Source organism: Macaca nemestrina, chromosome 9 (genome assembly GCF_043159975.1).
Source record: "Macaca nemestrina isolate mMacNem1 chromosome 9, mMacNem.hap1, whole genome shotgun sequence".
Taxonomy (NCBI): domain Eukaryota; kingdom Metazoa; phylum Chordata; class Mammalia; order Primates; family Cercopithecidae; genus Macaca; species Macaca nemestrina.
Window position 1 is genome coordinate 114,430,335 of NC_092133.1, and position 22,361 is coordinate 114,452,695.

Sequence of the window (22,361 nt, forward strand, 5' to 3'; positions counted from 1 at the left end):
CCAAAGGACAGCGTTGCAGAGGTTCTTGCGGATCATCAGCCAGAACAAGTGACAGGGTCTGGCTCCCCAAATAGCCTACCTGTAGTCTGAGCTGATGCTGTGACCTGCGTTTAATACCGTGAAGGTATTAATACCTGAAGGTTTAATACCGTGACTGTCATCTAATGCCTTATCTTTTGACCTTGTCAATTTGGGAGGTGACACTTCTCACCTGGACTCATACTGAGACATTGTCAATAGTTGGACTGCAGGAATCATTGTCCCTGGTTTGTCTTTTTTTTTTTTTTTTTTTTTTTTTGGTTTGATTTGGTTTGGTTTGAGATGGAGTCTCACTCTGTTGCCCAGGCTGGAGTGCAATGGTGTGATCTCGGCTCACTGCAACCTCCACCTCCCGGGTTCTCGCCGTTCTCCACCCTCAACCTCTGGAGTAGCTGGGACTACAGGCGCACGCCACCATGCCTAGCTATTTTTTTTTGTATTTTTAGTAGAGATGGGGTTTCACCATGTTAGCCAGGATGGTCTCGATCTCCTGACCTCCTGATCTGCCTGCCACTGCGCCTGGCCCATTATCCCTGTTTTTACCTTTACGTAACTCAGAAATCCTGTTAGATGCCCAGGAACTCAGATGAACACATTTTTCTGAAGAAAACTAGGAATACACATAGTAATGAAATAGATGAAATAGAGAATAATAAGATACTTCCAGTTTCCCCAGCGAATCTTTAGCATGTTCTCCCTGATTCTCCCTACATGCAAATATTTCTGTTTCATATCACGGCTTCAGATTTTAGGAAAGATAAGAAGACTTTAAGTAAGAGTCTCAAGCTGAGGAAAGAGAATTAATACTTTTCCTCTCTGCAACTATTCACGAAATGAGGTTGGCTAAGAATGGGAGAAATTTAAGGATAGAAGTAATTTCAGAGCTTGCCTGCTCGTTTGATTGATTGATCCATTCAACCAGTATTGATAGTTCACTTGTTCTGAGCCGGGCTCTGTGCTAGAAATGCACCCGGAAGTGTGCGTCACGTGCTGTCTCTCCAGTTTTTATAATCCTTTAGTTAGGAGACAATAAAGGCTTTTGAGCAGGAAAGGTATGATTGGTAATAAAGAAAAACGTTTATGAAGGGGATTTAATAGGTGAATTCAATGTTATTAGGCAGGGCGAGGTTCTTCTGTGCACACCTACTGTCAAAGTTAAGCAACACTGGCGCCTGTTGTCAAGGATCTTGGTGACCGTCTAGGTCAACTCCTCAATTTAGAGCCAAGAATATGCATCTGCTGGAAGAAGTGAGCAGGCTGATTTTGTGCCATAGGGCCATAGGCGCCATTCATTCACGCCAGGATTTTCTCCTGGATTTTTAGCCTATGTCTAAGCTTTGGGGATTTAAGAGGTCTTATTGCCTTCATCTTCATTTGTGTTTAATTGTTTTGCAATTACAGAAGGAAATCGTGCATACGGTGGATACTTTGGAAAACAGAGAAGTTACTTAGGAGAAGACATCAACAGAGTTATCTCTGAGTTGTGAGAGAATTAATGTCTTGGTCTATTTCCTGTCATTCTGATTAGGTGTGTGTGCATCTCTAATATAATATTTAAAATTTTTCAAATCAGTAATGGAGTTTCAACCCTGGTTTGCTTGTGTAATTTATTTACCCAGTCTTCTATATGCACCCCAGGTAGACTAATTCCCATTTTATACATGTATAAATGTATACACAAATACACATTTATAAATGTATACACAAATGGGTCTATTAATTTTACCAATATTAATTATTCCAATTCATGGACCCATTTATTTGAGTCATCTATAATTTCTTTCATCAATGTTTTATAGTTTTCAGTATACAGATCTTTCATCTTGGTTAAATTTACAACTATTTTTTTGATACAATTATGAATGGGATTGATTTCTTAATTTCTTTTTAGATAGTTTGTTGTTGGTGTATTCCTTAAGGAACCAAAAGTAAAACTACTATTTAATCCAACAATCCCACTACTGGGTATCTACCCAAAGGAAAAGAAGTCATTATATAAAAAAGACACATGCATCCTCATATTTATAGCAGCACAATTCACAATTGCAAAGATATGGAACCAACCTAAGTGCCCATAGACCAACAAGTGGATAAAGAAAATGTGGTATATATACACTGTAGAATACTACTCAGCCATAAAAAAGAATGAAATAATGTCTGTTGCAAGAACCTGGATGGAGCTGGAAACCATTATTCTAAGTGAAGTAACTCAGGAATGGAAAACCAAATATCATATGTTTTCATTTATAAGTGGGAGCGAAGCTATGAGGATGCAAAGGCATGAGAGTTATCTAATGGACTTTGGGGACTCTAAAGGGGAAGGTTGGGAGAGGGGTGAGGGATAAAAGACGACATATTAGGTACAGTGTACATGCTTAGGTAAGGGTGCACTAAAATCTCAGAAATCACCACTAAAGAACTTATCTGTTTAATCCAAAACCACCTGTACCCAAAAAACTACTGAAATAAAAAAATCATTTGCACTCAGGCGTGGAGGCTCACGCCTGTAATCCCAGCACTTTGGGAGGCTGAGGCAGGCGGATCATGAGGTCAGGAGATTGAGACCATCCTGGTCAACACGGTGAAACCCCGTCTCTACTAAAAATACAAAAATTAGCTGGGCGTGGTGGTGCGTGCCTATAATCCCAGCTACTTGGGAGTCTGAGGCAAGAGAATCACTTGAACCCGGGAGGTGGAGGTTGCAGTGAGCCTAGATCGTGCCACTGCATTCCAGCCTGGTGACAGAGCAAGACTCCGTCTTAAAAAAAAAATCATTTGCATTGTTAAAAAAAAGTAAAAGAAATGCTACTGGCAGGGAGCGGTGGCTCGTGCCTATAATCCTAGCATTTTGTGAAGCCAAGGCAGGAGGATCACTTGAGGCCAGGAGTTGGAGATCAGCCTAGGAAACATAGTGAGACCCAATCTCTACCAAAAAATTCAAAAATTAACCAGGCGTATTGGCACATGCCTGTAGTTCCAGAGACTCAGGAGGATGAGGTGGGAGAATTGCTTGAGCCCAGGAGTTCAAGGCTACAGTGAGCTACGGTCACGCCACAGAAAAAGATATACTACTCATCATTGTATTTAATTTAATAAATGATGGGATATGTATATATTACAATTAGAACAAGTCGCCATAATGCCATATTCTTTATGTTGTGAGTCATCATCAATAAACCACAAACATTATAAAAACATAGCAACCTGACATATAAATTAGATGTTAATAGGTTAACTTCTATATTTAGACCAGATGAATATCACCTCTTAGAGATGATACCAATAATCACAAATCTTGTCAACATGATATCCATGCAATTTTAGTAAAAAACCAGGCCGGGCGCGGTGGCTCAAGCCTGTAATCCCAGCACTTTGGGAGGCCGAGGCGGGCGGATCACGAGGTCAGGAGATCGAGACCATCCTGGCTAACACGGTGAAACCCCGTCTCTACTAAAAAAAAATACAAAAAACTAGCCGGGCGCGGTGGCGGGCGCCTGTAGTCCCAGCTACTCGGGAGGCTGAGGCAGGAGAATGGCGTAAACCCGGGAGGCGGAGCTTGCAGTGAGCTGAGATCCGGCCCCTGCACTCCAGCCTGGGTGACAGAGCAAGACTCCGTCTCAAAAAAAAAAAAAAAAAAAAAAAAACCAAGTTTCCCTCTTGTAGATTCCATCAAGTATGCTAGTCGCTCATTGAGAAGGAGAGTACACAAGGGTAATCATGTTGCCCGAAGGAATGGCCCTTATTGTCATTCATATGAGTGTCCATAAAGGTCCTATTTACCATTGACATCATTCACAGCACACACTTTCATCGTAACAGAAATGAAGCCAAACGTACTCGGGAGAGGAAAGTCAGGTACCAGATTGCTCATCAATTTATCCAATTTCAAGTTTCATGGGAAAACACATATTATTGTAACTCACATTTTTACCCCAATTGCAAGGGTACTTCAGTCATAAAGATTCGTCAGTGATCAAAACATATCCTAGCACAGGTAGAATACTATACTAATATTTTAGAAAATTTTGTCTGTATTTAGACATCAATGACTATAATGCATTGAGGAAAATTGCAATGTGTTACATTTCTCAACCCTCAAAAAAATCAATCCTAGGTAAAAAGTGAGGATTTTCTCATGAGGATTGCATCACATGTGCCAGTCAGTTATTGAGAAAACCCTATCATGATATTCATGTTGTCTGAATGAATAATTCTAATTATTGTAGAGCTCAGTCTTCACTAGTTCAATGATCTATATGGAATTTTTCAGCTGGCAAAGGCAGCCTGTCTCCTCCACTCAATAGAATAGCACCAGTAGGGTCTTACTAAATCATCCAGTGAGAGAAAGAGAGCAAGGGTCTTAGTGCCAAATAGCCAAGAAAATTAGGAACTATAGGAAACTTAAACACTTAAAGAATCAGAATTTATAGTTTACTCAGAAGCACACAGATAGAAGTGTGCACAAGTTTCACAGAACTATTTCATTGCCAGAATCCCGAAATAAAATCTCCATAGAAGGAAACTAAGAAATCCAAACTTCTTGTCTCACAATTGTTACCTAGGCCTGGCCTCAGCGTAATCCAACTAAGCTTGATTTTTACGTCATCATTTCTCGTCAAGATAATAACTCATCATTGGCCCAGCCCGTGGCACTCATATGCATATGCACACTTAGATCAAATATGCTTAACAGAGATGGTTTCCTTAAACACTGGTGGTAAAGTGGACTGGATGCCACATCTTCAGTGCCAGACAATTGGGTGGTATTGGTATACAAATGGTAAACCCCCTTGAGTTCATTCATAGCACTTTCCTTGTGTGCATTTTTAGAAATAGAGTTAATGAGTCATTGCTTCCTACACACTTCAAAGTAGCCATGTCCACATCTTATTCCTCTCCAATATGGTGGGAGAATTAGGAAGAAAAGGAAAAATCATAATCAATTGCTTCTTTTTATACACAACACCCACACCCCACAGGGACACTGACTTCTCTCTGAGCCTTACAGCCTTAGCTATGCCCTAGTTACTCATATCTTGGGGCACCCCTGGTTTCGAGCAATGTCTTTGGGATCATACTTAGAAACCATATAAGGTTTATGAAAGACAACTGCAACTGGCCTGACATCTCCTTCTGGGGTCAGGCTGGCCCCTTTACCGGCAACATCCCTGCGGGCCAGGGCTGGGAGGCCCTATGACCTCAATCCAGGACAAGTTTACAGCAATGGCCCTGGTTCTCTTGTATTCAGGCTGATCAGGGATGTGGGAATTGTCCTGGGGAGAGTCAGAGCATGTGGATTTTCAGCCTGGCACTTCCACGCCACAAGCTTTGTGACCTTGAGTATTCTATAGGAGTCACCTAACATTTCACTACATGAAGACCAGGTGATCAGAAAGGCCCCTTCGGCTCCAGTCTTCCCAGGGTCCGCCCGGACCTGATTCGCTTGTTCCAGTGACACCACTGTGGGGTGTCAGCATCACAATGGCTCACTCATAGATCCTTCAGGTCTCCTCCAGCCACCACCCATGTACCATGACACAGCATGGCATGTACCATGGCCCGATGTCATGTGTACCGTGGCATGGTGTGAAGTATACCATGAGATGACCATGTTCCATGACATGCTGTGACAGTGACCTCCCTCAGCCTCTCCCAGGCACACGGTTTTACCCCTTCTCCTAAAGCAGGTTTGCATGCCCGTCTAAAGGCAACTTAAATAGTTGCTTTTACTTCTCTTTAGTTAAAGATTACAACCTTAAAAATATCCAGTAAAATATGGTACTTCCATAAAGCATTGCCCTGAGCAAGATTAGTGCTTCTCAGTGGACACAGCAGCAGGGAACTTTGTGCATTCATGCTGAGCTGGTGGCTGTGTGATGCTATTGAAGAGGGAATACACCACCATCAGCACTCAGTTAAATCGTCTTCTCCCTGAAATTTGAGAAAGCCACAGGCTGGGCGTGGTGGCTGACACCTGTAATCCCAGCACTTTGGGAGGCCAAGGTGGGCAGATCACCTGAGGTCAGGAGTTCGAGACCAGCCTGGCCAACATGGCGAAACCCCATCTCTACTAAAAATACAAAAATTAGCTGGACATGGTGGCGTGCACCTGTAATCTCAGCTATTCAGGAGGCTGAGGCAGGAGAATCACTTGAACCCGGGAGACAGAGGTTGCAGTGACCCAAAAGATGTGCCATTGCACTCCAGCCTGGGTGACAGAGTGGGGGAAAAAAAAAGTCACAATCACAACTTAGAATTCTCTGCAAATAAATATGTTAACCTACAGAATGATGTGAGGAAATGTTTGGGTATTTTGTAGCTCTCCTGTGTGAATGAGCTAGCCTAAAACAATAATGATAATAATAATAGTAATAATTTTTGAATGTCAAGTGGAAAAATTAAAAATCATAATTCCTTATAATTATTGGAGAGTAAATGAAAATTTTTCAAAGATACTTTCTATTAACATAAAATAGAGGTTTTTCTTCACAGTCTTATTTGGTTTCATATTGATAGAATGCTTAAATAATAGATTAAATTTTATATCCGTAATTTCATAAAGAATGTTGTGCTTTTTCCTTTCAACAATTATGTCATATTTAAATCAGTTTGCTTTGTACCATAATCCATGGGTGAGGCAAAGAATTCTGGTAAGACTCTGTTACCAACTTAAAGAGAACACCCAACAATTAAGAAAATTCTGTACTGGAATTTTACTTTCAAAATTTCAAATAAGGGAAGGGGGCGAGGGCTGGAAAACAAACAATTGGGTACTATGCTCAATACCAGGGTGATGGGACCCACTGTACCCCAAACCTCAGCATCACTCAATGTACCCATGTAACAAACCTGCACATGTACCCCTTAATCTAAAATAAATGTTGAAAAAAAAGAAGAAAAGGAAAAGCAAGTGACAGGAAAATTTGAAAAAAAAAATTAGAATAGACTTATTCCTTAATAATAATTCAAAATAAGCCTTTAGATTCTTTTAGGATAACTGTAATTGAGAATTCTATAGGAAGAGTAATTTTCAGGCACAGAAAGGGTGATGAGCAGTGACACTCTGTTCCATAAACTGTTACATTCTTTATAAAGGATTATTTATCAACATGTCAACATGTATATTATTTCATCCTATCTCTCTATTCTTTTTTTTTTCTTTCTTCCTTTTTTTTTTTTTGAGATAGGATCTCACTCTGTTGCCCAGGCTGGAGTGCAGTGGTGCAACCATGGCTCACTGCAGCCTTGACCTCCCGGGCTCAAGTGATCCACCTGGCTCGGCCTCCCAAGTAGCTGGGACTGTAGGTGTGCACCACCACACCCAGCTCATTTTTTATTTTTTTTAGAGACAGGGCCTTGCCATGTTGCCCAGCCCAGTCTTGAACCCCTGGACTCAAGTGATCCTCCTGCCTTGGCCTCCCAAAATTTCAGGATTATAGGCATCAGCCACCATGCCTGGTTCATCTCTTTATTTCCACATCAGTTGCTTCTGCTATTTCCTCCCCTTCCTCTTCTCCTCCCAATACTCCCTTTTTTCTTTTTGTTGCTAATTATCTATGAACTTACCATGAAGTTTCTGGTTTAGTTATCCAAGGTACGTTGTTCCTTGCTGAGTTTTTTTTAACTATCCTATTTGCCATAGTTTTTCCTGACTGTATGACTACAATGTAATGAATGTAGAGAAAAATGGCAAAAATGCCACCACTGACCCCTCTAGTACCCAGGGTTAATGTACCTTGTGTTTATGTGTCTTTATTAATTCGGCATATAATTCTTCATTTTCACTTTAAGTGTGCTTGTATTTTACAAATTATTCTAAGTCCACCTGATTTGAACACAGGATACTAACTCCACGCACCCATTTTAGAAGGAGATCTCTAGCTTTTAGAAGAGATTATCTCATGATTTCCTATGTTCATTCAGCAAACATTTCCTGCAGACCTACTGTGCACCAGGTAGTGTCCAGAACTAAAAATATAAAGACAAACTCAGAGTCCCTGCTCCTAGGTGGGGGTGTGGTGTATCACAGTCTTGAACCCACCTCCCCAAGATCCCGTAGCTCCATCACCAAACAGTTGTCTATCCAGGAGCAAGCTACTCGTCTAGCCCTATTTCCTTAGCTTTCAAATAAGACCATTTCTCTTGGTTCTCTTGAATGTCCCATTTTTCTGTACAGTCAGTCTGTGATTATTGCAAATTTTTCTTGGAATTGCATGAGCATTGCTTGAGCTCACCGACTACATACTGTGGTTAAAATTAAATAGGGGGCAATCTAATAGGCAAAGCTTAACTTAATAGCTTCTACCTCAGATTAAAATTTTGAATCTCTAGTAATATCTGCCCTTTCTTTTCCCACAGTTTCACTCACATGTTGTTCATAAATCTTAAGTACGGGTTTTTGGCTCTCTGTTAGGTGAAATACTTCATTTAACTTAGCCAAAGCCAGACTTGGAGCAGCCTGGAAACACTCAAGTGTCCCTTCTTCCCAGTACACGAGGGCCTCTGTAGGTTTTTCTCTGTGTGTGTGTCTGTAGGGAGAAGAAGTTGTATTTGACTCCTCCGATGATGGTTAGGTTGCAGCACTGTCTCCTTAGTCGGAGCAAATGCTGGGATGCGCCATGGCTTTGCCTTGGTCATCTACATCACGCACGTCCCATCACTGGGCTCCAGTCTGTTGCAGCGCCTCCAGGCTTAATTTCTGTTCGTAATCTGATTATGGGGTCTGAGCTGTTTCAGCCAGCGGACTCTTGCTTCTCGTGTACCATAGGCTCAAAGACACAAGTGCCTGGTCGCTCTAGTCCTGCACTGTGAAAAATCTCAACCCAGTTTTGCTTAGACCAGACGAAGGTCGTTGCTGGCTGAGAATTAGCTGTAGAGCAGGCTGTGTGACTGAGCCTTCTGTGTGCAGCCATGTTCAGAAGCCCAGGTTTTTCCAGCTATTTGGGAGCTTTCAAATTCTCTGAGAAACAAGGTAAGGCAAGATAAACATGAAATGCTCTTATGTATGGATTTTATAACATAATGAATGCTTGGGGTCCTCTATTTTGCCCTATGTATTCTCCTGTGTTCAGTTACTTATACACATTTCTCAAAAGACACTTTAAATAGCTAATTGAGTTTATAACTGAGCTTATCTTGTGACTGTTGATAATGTGAATTTTTTTTCCCTTAGTAAGTTAAAGTTATTACTAAACCACTGAAACCTTTATGTAGGAAAAATTGCAAATGCAATCAGAATGCCCACACTTTGGATCAAATTCTAGACGTGCTGCACTTTAGTTAAAATATTTTTCTAAATCAAATGCTATACATACTAAATTCTTTCCAGTAGGCAGTGGTGCGTAGTGTCTTTTTATTAACTCTTCATGTGAGACAATTTGGAACAAGATACTGTCTTTTCAGTGGCTTTCTTCCAGCCCAGAGGAAAATACATGCTCTCAATTTAACTACTGAAGTGGTGTGGCATGTTCAGTTTACTGATTGAACAAAAATGAAACGCTAAGGTTATTTTGAGTATCATATTTGAAACTCAGCCATGATACATCAAAACTGTTTTCCAACTCAAATGCACTATTGGGAAGTGACTTGAACAATTCAGACCTCAGATTCAGGAATTTTCTCCTACAGCACTTGATAGTTTTGTGAATTGATTTCTCTTCTGTTAATTACATAACAAGAAACTTGTATAGTTAGGAGAAAAGCTTAGATGTTTTGCTGCCATTATATCTTTCATTTTATTGTATTTCTTTAGTTGGCCACAGTTCCAAATTCCAGGACTGAGGATGTATTTTGATGGATAATGAAGTGTCAGCATCTGATATATTTTGTACTTATTTTTCCTCAGGCTTCTGCCCCTAAATATTAAAGAGCAAAAGGCACTTCCTTAGGGGAAGAAGTTTCTGTAAATGGTCTATTTGTGGTTTTCTTAGTGAACAAATGCTGTAAGCCAAAGGCTGTAAAACAGATTACATGCCATTAGACTGGTTGTAAGTTTTATCTGTGCCTGGTTTTGATTAACCTGTTCATTTGGGATGTGTTTTTCCTGTATAGAATTGTTACCAGCTGTCTTTGCATAATACGTATCTTGTCTTCAAAACACAAATAAATGGTTATTTTTATTAGTTGTTATTGTTTAGATTTTAATGAGAGCAAAAGACACAGCTGAGTTGTCCTTTGCTCTTCAGACCCCACCCCCATGCTTTAAAGGCATCGCAAACATTTCTCGTTACCTGGACCAAAATTGCTTTTTTTCTTCTCTATTCCTGAGTATATAGCTGTGTTATTTAGTATTTAATTGCTTTGAGTTATTCTTGCTGCCATAACAAATTTAAATGGTAACATTGAACTAACTATGTTAGAAGTATTATTGTTATTATTGTTGTTATTATTTTCATTTACCCATGGAGTATGTTGGCTGCTTTCTGAAAGAGAAAAGCAAAACTCACCTATGTACATTTCCATGTGGAATTTGATTCTTAGAAGGTGTCATTTTTGCATTTCTATTTTTTGTTTGGTTAACGGTTTTCTTTTTCTTAAATTATATGTTCAAAAGGAGTTTGGAGAGTTTTTTCTCATTGTATTTTTAACAATTTGCATAACTATTTCAATGTTACATTATTTCTTTTCCCTTAGACTTCAACAAGAAAAACTTAAGCTTCGTTGGATTCCCACGTCAAAGGAAAGTTTCAAGGTAAAGTAGCCTTGTCTCAACGACTGTGAAATTTTGAAGATTTGTTGTAGCTTTTAAAATTATTCTCTTGAATGTCTAACTCATGAGTTTAAATGTTTGGCAATATGTTTTCTATTGATTTATTAAAATTTATGAAGCAAAGGAATCTTTGTATTTAATTCTGTTTATGGAAACTATTTGGAGAACAGAACCTGGACGTCTCTTGTCATTGCAAACTTTTAAAGGACTATTATCTTTTCTTTCTCACACCTGCCTCTAAGCAGGCACTGTCCTTTTGCAATCTGTCCATCAAAGAAGGGAACTAGATTCTTTTTAGAAATGGTTTAAACTTGTTTCTCCTCCCTCTTCCTTCCTCCTTGCTTCCTCTCCTCCCTCCCTCCCTTCCTTTTTCCATAGACATACACACACACACATCCATCCATCCATCCATCCGTCCATCCACCCATTTGAGTTATTCTTCCCTGGTCTTTCCATCTCTCTCTCTCTTAACCTTTCTGTACTTCCAGTCCCCTTGGCCCCAGAATATTATGGGTGCTAATTTGATTGACCTAATGTGCTATAACTCCATGACACATCATCATGGATGTAAGAGAACGTGGAAATGAATGCCTGTGCCATGCACAGTAGCTGTATCTCAGGTACTTTTTAGTAGATTGTTGCCTATATTAATAGAGTTTTATATTTTCAGATGGAGGCACAAAGCTGTCCCCTACACAGTCAGGCAAAGGTCTCAATCTGTGCTTTACTATAGTGGAAGGGCCCAGCTCCAATTTCCACACAGTTGCTCTTATGCCTCAGGTATTATGACATTGTTCCTTGACCAAAAAGGATTTGCATTTCAACAACATTAGAATAGACAGGGGTCTAACTTCTGTCCTCCTCAGGCTGAGCCTGCTCTGCATTTGAAAATGCCAGTTGATCTTGCAAACACACTGGATGGGACAAATCCTTGGTGTAATTCATCCGCATCTTTTAAATGTTTATGCTTTATTTAATTTTTACACACAATATCATCAAGCAGCACATCTAAGTATAAGGTTAATTAGAACAATGATGATCCAGAGTCATCAGTGAGGTTGTCTTCACTGACTCACGAAACGTTACTTTTTTAATGGGATGCGTCCATCATCCATATTTCTCATCTTGGCCGTGTTTTAATAGGATCTGAGGCTTGGTTTCTTTCTTTTTTTGGTGGGGGGGGACGGTCTTGCTCTGTCGCCCAGGCTGGAGTGCAGTGACGCAATCTCGGCTCACTGCAAACTCTGCCTCCCGGGTTCACGCCATTCTCCTGCCTCAGCCTCCCGAGTAGCTGGGACTACAGGCGCCCGCCACCTTGCCCGGCTAGTTTTTTGTATTTTTTAGTAGAGACAGGGTTTCACCGTGTTAGCCAGGATGGTCTCGATCTCCTGACCTCATGATCCACCCGTCTCGGCCTCCCAAAGTGCTGAGATTACAGGCATGAGCCACTGCTTCTGACCCCGGCTTGTTTTCTAATATGTCCCTAGTAGGTTGATTTAACTGTCATGGAGCTAATAAGTGATTAAGGAAACAAGAGACAGGAAGGCATTCCTTATTCAAGGATAGGAAAAGCATGCAATATGAAAGTCACACACGTCAGTGGACAGAGACTCAAACAGACACAGCTGTTCTCAAATCATGGGTGTTACGTCATGCATACCTAGTAAAATGACAGCCTATGTGCTATGGTGCTAAGTGTAAAATAGGCTGGAGGTACAAGAGCCTGCTTCCTTAAAAGAAATCTAGTCAACCAGACACCAGCTAAAAGAGACGAAAATATGAGCTAAAGGGGCTTCGTCTCCCGTATCTTGTAATTTAAACTTCAGTAGGGGAATGAACAGATTGTGGAGGAGACTTACGCTGTGTGGGTGCTGCACAGTCCTTGTAATAGTAGCATTTCCACGTTGTGAAAAATAGAGATGATAACAGCGGAGTATCCTGCTCTCCCTTTAATAAAATTCCCCCTGTTGCTACAGGTAGGCATTTAAGTAGGTTAATGGGACACATTTAAAAGAAAAATTGTCATGGAAGCAGGGGGCATTCTCTTCTTAGAAGCAGAGGAAGGGGGGTGGTGGCACAAACAATCAGTCCTAAAGAATGAGCGCTGTTTCAGGGGAGACAGAGAGTTGGATAAAAATCCAAAAGGTGTTTCTCACTGTTAGAAAGCTAAAATCAAAATGCAGAAAATGAAGTGGACAGCACTAACTTTAGTATCTATGGAGAGATGCCTCCCTACTGAAACATAGGCTCTTACTTTTGGTTGAGCTCTAGTGAAACACCAAGGCCTGCAGAGGTTGCCCCTGCAGGCACCCCTTTGTCCCTCGGGGGGTGACTGAGGAGGAAGGGCAGGATCCAGCATCTGAGAGCTCCATGCTTTTGGGGTCACCAGTCCATGTGCGTTAGTAATGGGCCCTACCAGTCTCCCTGCTCTGGAGCCTCTGGGTCAGAAGAAGCAGAGAGGAGAGAAGAGTCCGGACCCTCCCAGGTGCTTGTGTTTCATCAGCGTTAGATGAGCCGGAAAAGGTGCTCACCGATGAACCGTCCTGAATTTTACAAGCACGTCTTACCTGTGTTTTCACTGATGATCGGTGCCCTCGGGTAGAGAAAGTTCAGGGAAGAAACACGATTTTTTTTAAAGAAAGAAACTCGATTTCACATGTTGATTTGAGGGGTCTTGCATCAATCACAGCTTGTGGCACCGCCTTGAGCCAGAGCCACACTTTCCAGCCCAGTCTGCCTGCTCCTGCTCCTCCTGCCTGCTCATCTGCTTTCTCAGAACCCCCCAGTCATTTAGCAGGAGCAGGGGAGAGAGTCAGGGGAGAGAGGCAGCGGAGACAGGACCAGAGGGTGATGACAGCTGTGTGGACTCAGTAATAAATGTTTACCTGGAAGCTGCAGATTCTAAAATCGATACTTTACAAACACGTGCGATTACACCAGTTTTTCACACATGTATGCAAGGTGAGCGAAGGTGCTAAGGGATGATGTGTTCCAAATTATGTCCTGTCCAAAGATGAAAGAAGGAAAGAAAGGAAGAAAGGAAAGGAGGGAGGCTGAGATGGAAGGGAGGGAGGAGGGGCTTATGACTGATGTTATTGACCGTATGCTCTTACAGTTATTCTCAATGTTTGTAATGATTTTACCCCTGGCCGTCACATCAACTTTGCATAAAAAGTACACAAAAAATACTTCAGGGTGAATTATAGTATTCATTTGAAGTGTTTTGTAGTAGTCGTTCATTCATTCAACATATTTTAATTTTTTAAAAATAATTTTTAATTCAATCATTTAATTTTTTAAACAGACAGGGTCTCACTCTGTCTCCCAGGCTGGAGTACAGTGAAATGATCATAGCTTACTGCAACCTCAAACTCCTAGGCTCAATGGATCCTGCCACCTCAGCCTCCTGAGTAGCTGGGACTACAGGCTTGTGCCACTGTGCCTGGCTAATTTTCCTTTTTTTTTTTTTTTTTTTTTTTTAAGAGATGGGATCTTGCTATGTTGACCACGCTGGTCTCAAACTCCTGGGTTCAAACAATCTTCCTGCCTCAGCCCCCAGGAAGTGCTGGGGTTAATGAGGTATGTAATATACTTTGGGTTCTGGTCAGGATAGGCAGTGGGTCCAGGTGCTCTGCCCTGAGGACATGACCAGTCAACTGAGGCCCAGATGAGGAGCGAGACGAAGCCACAGGACGGCAGGAGGCTGGAGAGGAGAGAGCTCAGGCGGAGGAAACAGCATGTCGAGTGAACCACATCAAGAAGCGTCAGAGACTTTCCTCTTAGAACTTGGGTTTTCTTTGGTTTCTGACCTGCCATCAAAAGGCTGCACTTCACGTGGTGCTGGCACTATTTGTAGTGTGTTTGGAGAAAATAAGTGCCCGTGGAGCCAGGCAGTGTTCGGTGATGACTCGTAAAGCTCACTCTGTAAATTCAGTGGAGTATTTAACTCAGGGACAGTTTCTTGCTTTTCATTAGTGACTCCATTGAGCTTTCTGAGAAACAGAAAGAGGAAAATAAAGGCATACAGATGTTTATTTCTGAAAATAAGATACAGCATTTGTACCCCAAGTCAGTGCTCCACAAGCTAAATATTTCAGGGATTGCATTATTTCACTTTAATGTAGAATTTTTTTTTTCCTGAAAATATTTTAGTTTCCCAAAGAAAGTATAGAGCTTTGTCAAGATGTTTAAATTAGCAATTAAATAATCAGTTAAAATAACATGCCATTCCTTAAGTCAGGTACATTTCTGCCATTATTTAATTTTTTGAGGTTTCTACATTGAAAGCAGTAGTTACTGCCTTACAATTCAGTGTTTAGAAGTCAGCGATAATTCCAAGTTTCTGACTAGGCAGGTGTCCTAGGCTCTTCCAGCCAATCTGGAGTGTGGCTTATGAAGCCTAATTATTCTCTAGACTTTTCATTAAATAATGTGAACACACTTACCTGTGGAGTATAAGCTTTGCTACATTGTATATGGAAAGACGAAGATTTCAGATGGGCTTGGTTCTAGGAGCGCGGGATGGCGGCCACGCTTTGGACTGTGTGGAAGTTCTTTCCGTGTAGTTTACACAGAGGGTAGAGGTTATTCAGCTGTCCCACTTACACAGTACCCACAGCGGCTTCCTCGGTCTCTTCCTTGGCCTCTATGGAAATGCACCCGTACAGGGGGAAGGTCAGCTTCACAGTGAGTCTTTTTCATGCCCATCTTTTACCCCTCTGGAGGTCACACTGACCTTGAGGAACCACAGTTCCCTGTTTCCACAGGTTTGTTTTCTTCCTTCGAGGCAGCAGCACCCTCTGCCCTGCCTGCCCCAGGCACATCAAAGACGATGGAGTTGTGTGCACAGCAGTCTTGGGGTGACTGTGGCTGGTATTAAACTAGGAGACGGATTTGAATCTCATCTCCTCTTCTTGTTAAATATGAGTCTTTGGGCAAATCACGTAACAATTTCCGGATCTGTAAACTGAGGATGGTACTAGTTCCGGTGTTGTGCTGCAGCCTGACGTGCGTGCCTCTCTCCGGACTTTGAGTTCAGTGAGTCCTGTGGGAGCCTGAGATCCTCCATGGTGGGAGTGTTGACACCACCAGTCAATACTACAAAGCAGGTGCCAGGTGGAGGGTCTGGGTGGGCGGGGCAAGAGGTCAGGGCCATTTGTACCTTTATCAGCACCCTGCTGAGTAGTTCATACCTCATAGGGTCTTGGGGAGATAATTAAGGAGATACCTGGGGTGTGCTTAACATGGGGGAAAGTCCACAGTAAGGGCTCACTTCCTTTATTATTCTCCTCTTTCATCTCCTCTTTTATTCCAACACGAGTCTTCATGAGGCTTTCCAAACTTTTGACCATGCTTTGATGCCTTGGTTGTTTGAAGGCATCTGTTACTTTAATGTAATTTTAACACTGGAGGACAGCGTGTAGATCACCTAGACAAGTTACTGATTTTCTGAAGAAGAAATTGTAGCGCAGAGAGGTTGAGTAATTAATACAAGCTTGCACAGCTATTCTTAGGTCAAGAAGAGGTGGTCAGTCTGAGTTAAAGCACACGACTCCCAGTTCAGCAATGTCTTCACACACCACCCACCAATCCTGCTGTAATTACTTAGTTGCACAAAAAATCACAATATTTACAGAAATATAAATAAGTGAAAAAAGTTACCAATTTACTCCCCAATATAAAATGTTTTACCTGCGATCTATGTATACATATTTAATGATGTGTAACAATATCATAATTTTTATGTTCTGCATTTTTTTACTTATATATCTTTATTTAAACGGACTTAACTTTATTAATGGAGTAATTTTTAGCTTTCAGAAGGAGTTCTCACTCGAAGGTAAAGAACAGCTCGCTAACTACAAAAGAGGAACTGATGCTAAGCTTTTAGTTGCACTTCCTAAAGGTAAGGCTGTTCCTAAGTGACCAACCACGTCTGGGTAGATGCGTATTGTGTTGTCTGAATTTCCTTGAGCAGAACTCTCTCCCTAACCTCCAGCTTACAGTCTCCTTTGCGGCCCTTCCTGCCTCCTCCAAGAATTAGCTTCAATTCCCTGCCGTCTCCATGCATTTTTAATCCTCACCTTTCTACTCTTTCTTGCCCTTTAATTTTAGGTATCCTCAGGTTTTCTTTTTCTTTTTTTTTTTTTTTTTTTTTTTTTTTTTTTTGAGACAAGAGTCTGGCTGTCTCCCAGGCTGGAGTGCAGAGGTGCGATCTCGGCTCACTGCAAGCTCCGCCTCCCGGGTTCACGCCATTCTCCTGCCTCAGCCTCCCGTGTAGCTGGGACTACAGGCAACCGCCACCACGCCCAGCTAATTTTTTGTATTTTTAGTAGAGACGGGGTTTCACCGTGTTAGCCAGGATGGTCTCGATCTCCTGACCTCGTGATCTGCCCGCCTCGGCCTCCCAAAATGCTGGGATTACAGACGTGAGCCACCGCGCCCGGCCAGGGGTTTTGCATTTAACATCTTGTAGCTTCCCTGCTGGGCTGCGAACAGCCCGTTCAGACTATATCATGACCATCTTTCTTCTTCCCCAGGCAGGCACTCACACGTGTTTGGTGAATTACTATTTCCACTGGTCAAGGCGCACATGCAGTAAAATGTCTGCACCACTATAAACCAATTCCCCCTAGTTTTTCCTGTGAAATGATGGAAACATCGCCTGGTCTTTGTAACTGTAACACCAGCACAGGGAATGATCATTGGTCCAGGCTCACTTCATCCTGACTGAGCTGTGGAGACCTTCCAAGGGAAGAAACAGATTTGATGGAAGGACAGATTTTTTTCTACTCTGAAAGAAAAAGCAAAAATCATGTCCCAAAGAAGTTAGACCAAACAACATATTCTTTTAATAGAAAGTAAATCCAGTAAAAAAGGCCCGCTGCTGAATTGGAATATATCTGAGGAATTGAACGGATGATGGGCCAAGGCATAGTCTGATGAGAGTGGATGTCTGAAAGACTCCGGGGATTTGGCCTGGTGAGGAAAACCCAGACAGGGACATGTGGCAATTCTCAAGAACTGACAACACTGTCAGCTGGAATATAGCTTTATTCTATGTCGCTCCAGAGGCAAAAGTAAGAATAATGTATAGAATTACAAGAAGGCAGATGAGATTTCGTTTCAAAAAGAAAATTAATCGTTCATGCTACCTGGAAATGAGGTGATCCACACTGTGCTCGCATCAGAGTTTTCAAGGCAAGCCAGTGGCCTCGTGTCCAGGTAGGACGGGTGCAGGTGGGGCATAGAACGGCTGTCAAATGGAATGACTCTGCCAATGTTTAGGACTCTCTGTGAAAGACAAAAAACCAGTTTCATCTGAGCCAAACTAAAGTGCTTAAAACCTATGCAGATGATCAAAACAAAGTATAAGAATGAACAAATCGATATCAGCAATAGCTGAGAAGAGTTGATTAGGTGAAGTTCCACATAGCAGAGGTTTTTTCCACCAGTCGGAAGCGTCCCTCTTTCCCCTTCTCTATCCCAGTTCTTTCATTTGATGCATAATACCACAGACAATATTATGAGCAGAAAAATCAAAAGCATATGAAATGTTAGGTTCCTTAAGGTTCAACAAATGGTAACTTCATCTGTAATAAACTTTTAGAACACCTAAGCTTATTAGCCAGTTGTATTAAAAATTTTCTCATAAATGGTTATAAAAAATAATTTTTACAAATCAAAGATGATGATTTCGTGTATTCACCAGATTGATGTTTCTAAAGTAACATGGTCCCTTAAATCCTTAAAACATGCTTTAAAAGTGCCAGTGCACCCGCCGGGCAAGGCGGCTCACATCTGTAATCCCAGCACTTTGGGAGGCCGAGGCGGGCGGATCATGAGGTCAGGAGATCGAGACCATCCCGGCTAACATGGTGAAACCCTGTCTCTACTAAAAATACAAAAAATTAGCTGGGCAAGAAGTCCCAGCTACTCAGGAGGCTGAGGCAGGAGAATCGCTTGAAACCTGGAGGCGGAGATGGCAGTGAGCCAAGATCATGCCACTGCACTCCAGCCAGGGCAACAGAGCAAGACTCTGTCTCAAAAAAAAAAAAAAAGTGCCAGTGCCCCATGTCCCCTGAATTTCACCTAAATTCTCTACAGTCTTATTTCGTATATCTTTGCTTTTTATGAGAAAAAATAGGAAGATTTGGAAAGACCAGCAATTTCGTTGTTTCTCTGATTTAACACATGTATTAATGATTTTATGTGTCAGCTCTTAGCAATATTATGTTAAAAAGGGATTTGGTTATAATTTTATTTGAATGACATCAAGTTTTACGTGTGATAAGTTTATAGAAGTCTCTTTCTGTTGATTTCCTGTGAAACTGGGCATTACAGTGGTTGTTACTTCTTCTCTACAGGACTTCCTCTAAGTGTGTATCACAACCAAGTAATCAAGGGATTAAAAATCTTTACCTCTGTAACTTTTATAATATTAAAAAAATATTTTTTGTTTAAGAATTATGAAGTGGACCAAATATATTACTCCACTTTCTTTAGCAGCTTTATTAAGATGCAGCACACATACCATGCAATCCTATCCTTTGAAGTATGCCATTCGGTCGGTTTTAGCAATTCACAGAGTTCTGCCTCCATCGGCACAGCCAGTTTTAGAACATTTTCATGGCTCCGAAAAGAAACGCTTTAGCCGTCACCCCTCCCCTTATTCCTCTAGTTTGTAATTGCTTGGTTTATGAGCTGCTTGTCTTTATATTAGTGGCTGCCATCCAAGAGTAAAAGTGAAAGGGCTTTACTCCTGTGGGAAGTAAGATCAGAATATTCCGGATCTGGCCGGGGCTCTTGGGCTGTCGCGTGAAGGAGAGAAGCGTTCTTGGCAGTACCCCGCCACTTATATTTCTTTGGAAGGTTCTACTGTGCTCAAGTTTGGAGGACTGAACTCAACAATGTCTTAACCAGAAACCGTCTGTTTCTTAGAGCTAAGGGAATAAACTGTTTCCTAAGAAAAGCACCCTGCAGACCAAATTGTCCAGAATATTGGTGTTATATAGTCTTATTGCAAAGCATAGTAGGTGGTTGTAAATAACTTATGAAGTATTACAGCTCTGCTGTCAAATTTCCTTAAATCGCCTTACTTGAAAACTAACCTCCAGCTCCCATTAGAAATAACTAAAGAAATAGACTCATAGAGTCCATATTGCCACAGTGGTACCACTCCGAATCACTCAGAGAAGAGTAACAGACCACGAAACAGGTAAAACAAGGGACATATGGATATGTTTAGAAGTCCTAATGTATTTGAAAGCAAAGTAGAAAATGTCTTATTATAATGGAAATTAGACCATCGATGCTTATTTATATCTGGATTGCATAATAACTACTATTACTAAACATGAACCATATATGAATTGTAATTATGACACAGCATATAATCAATTGAATTATAGCTGGTGAACCTAATTTTAAAGAGCATTCTTATTCTTTTTTGTTAAGAAATGCACACTGAAGAATTTAGAGATAAAGGGGCCTCATGCTGCAATTGACTCAGATGGTTCAGAAAAAAATATTATATATGTATGTACACAGACATATATGCACATATAAATATACTTAAGAGAGAGAAAAAAAGAATAAAAATAAACCCAATGTAGTAAAATGTTAACGTATTGTGAAGGATATCTCTTATATATTCTGTACGTCTGATATTACGAAAAATGTTTTTGAAGTTTTAAAAGAACAGAAACCTTCAAGATTATCAATCAGAAGGTAACTTTGGTAGAACTGTAGGTAGGCTTTATAAATAAAACAACAGAGTTACAACACAGATTTCCACAGCAATGGTGACTTTCATGCATGATGTTTTTAGTACTGGCTTTATGCTAATAATAGTACAAAAACATGTTTTATATGATTAATAATAATATAAAATAATAGAAAACTTGGTTTATATAATAATATAACACATATAAATCATATTTTATATATATATGTATATATTTTTTTCGAGGCAGAATCATGCTCTGTCACTCAGGCTGGAGTGCAGTGGCACAATCTTGACTCACTGCAACCTCCGTCTCCCGGGTTCAAGCAATTCTCCTGCTTCAGCCTCCTGAGTAGCCGGGATTACAGACACATGCTACCAGGCCTAGCTAATTTTTTGTAAATTTAGTAGAGACAGGGTTTCATCATGTTAGTCAGGCTAGTCTCAAACGCCTGACCTCAAGTGATCCGCCCACCTCAGCTTCCTAAAGTGCTGGGATTACAGGCACAATCCACCATGCCTGGCTATTATTATTAATAATAATATAAAACAGATATGTAATATAATACACATTAGTTACACACTAATTATATTACATGTTAGTATAGATTTTGGGAAAAGAGGCAAAACTCGAAATGTCTCTCTGTTGCTTCTTTTTGTCTTGTACCTCATTTCTTATAATCCGTTTCTTAGGAATGAGGCATATGTTGGTAATTAAAAATATATTTGCTAGAAAGAATAGACTGAGAGGACATCATTTGTTTTCTAGAGAGACTTTTTTATTTTCCTTTAAAAATTCACTATAGATTTCCACTAAGAATTAATAAGCTCACTAATACATTTAAAGGACAATTTAATTTATGAGCTCATTTAATTCCTCGGTGAATGATCAGAGAGGACCGTAAGGTGTCCCTTCAAGTACCCACTATGTTGATGGATTCTAGCTTCCAGGAGCAATAGACTTGGCATAGCTTTGCGTTGAATCTGGGCTTGACTGAGAAGAGTGCAGTGCTGGGCTAGTGGCGGCTGTGCTGTGTAACTAGGGCCTGGGTGTCTAAGGCACAGGCTGTGTATTTGAAATTCTAATACTGGGGAATCAGTGATTCTCAATGGTTCTCAATCTAAGGCAGTCCCTAAGGGGCTTTAGAAATATATGAGGATATTTTTGTGTCGCAGCAACTGGGGGTGATTTGGCATCACTAGGAGAACCTGGGACATTCAACATCCTGTGGTACAGAGCTCACAGCAAGGCCACTTGCCACTCAGAAGCCATTAGCACTCCCATAGTGATCTGGGAGCTCTCCAGAGCCAGCCTCCTGAGCCCATGACCCCGATGAGGTCCATCTGTGTGTCTGCTAGATCCTGTCCTGAGAATGTCTTGTCTTATGCCCGGAAGTGGATGGCTATCATGGGGCAGTGTTCCCTGGAAGGGCAGTGGGAAAGTCTGCCTTTCCTGTGGACGGGAGGCTTGCACAGTCTCCCAACTAGATCTTTCCTTCTGGAATACGGGAAATCGAGAATTGCAGGAAGCAACATGTTGCTTTGCTTTTCCATGCACTGTTGTAATCTTTTTTTAAAGTGCCTTTAGTTGCATTGCTATAGAAAAATTGTTAAATTAACTAAAACTTGGATGAAATGAAAGTGATTTTCAACAGTCTCTAATTAGAACTAAGAAAAGTCTATCTTAACTTTTTCCAGTGGAGGTTACATGATACTCTGCGTATTAACGGTTTTGATGACTTATCCAGTTGAAATAACGTGGAGTGAGAAAAGGGACATTTTAGGCCAGGTGCGGTGGCTCACGCCTGCAATCCCAGCACTTTGGGAGGCCGAGGCGGGCAGATCCCTTGAGCCTAGGAGTTCAAAACCATCCTGGATGACATAGCGAAA

General features: G+C 41.1%; 1 protein-coding gene and 1 pseudogene across 20 annotated transcripts in view; one reads left to right on the forward strand and one right to left on the reverse strand.

The window, feature by feature from the left end:
* Positions 1-22,361, forward strand: part of LOC105480065 (supervillin) — a 272,318-nt gene that overhangs the window by 153,645 nt on the left and 96,312 nt on the right. For all 20 annotated transcript variants that reach the window (XM_071070295.1, XM_071070296.1, XM_071070292.1 and 17 more), the window contains 2 exons: positions 10,672-10,729; positions 16,561-16,652. Coding sequence is in view for 14 of the 20 variants with exons in the window: in XM_071070287.1 (XP_070926388.1) it covers positions 10,672-10,729; positions 16,561-16,652 (150 nt within the window). In the remaining 6 variants the exon portion in view is untranslated. The remainder of the gene's footprint in view (positions 1-10,671; positions 10,730-16,560; positions 16,653-22,361) is intronic.
* LOC112426403 (small nucleolar RNA SNORD115) lies at positions 4,605-4,680 on the reverse strand (annotated as a pseudogene).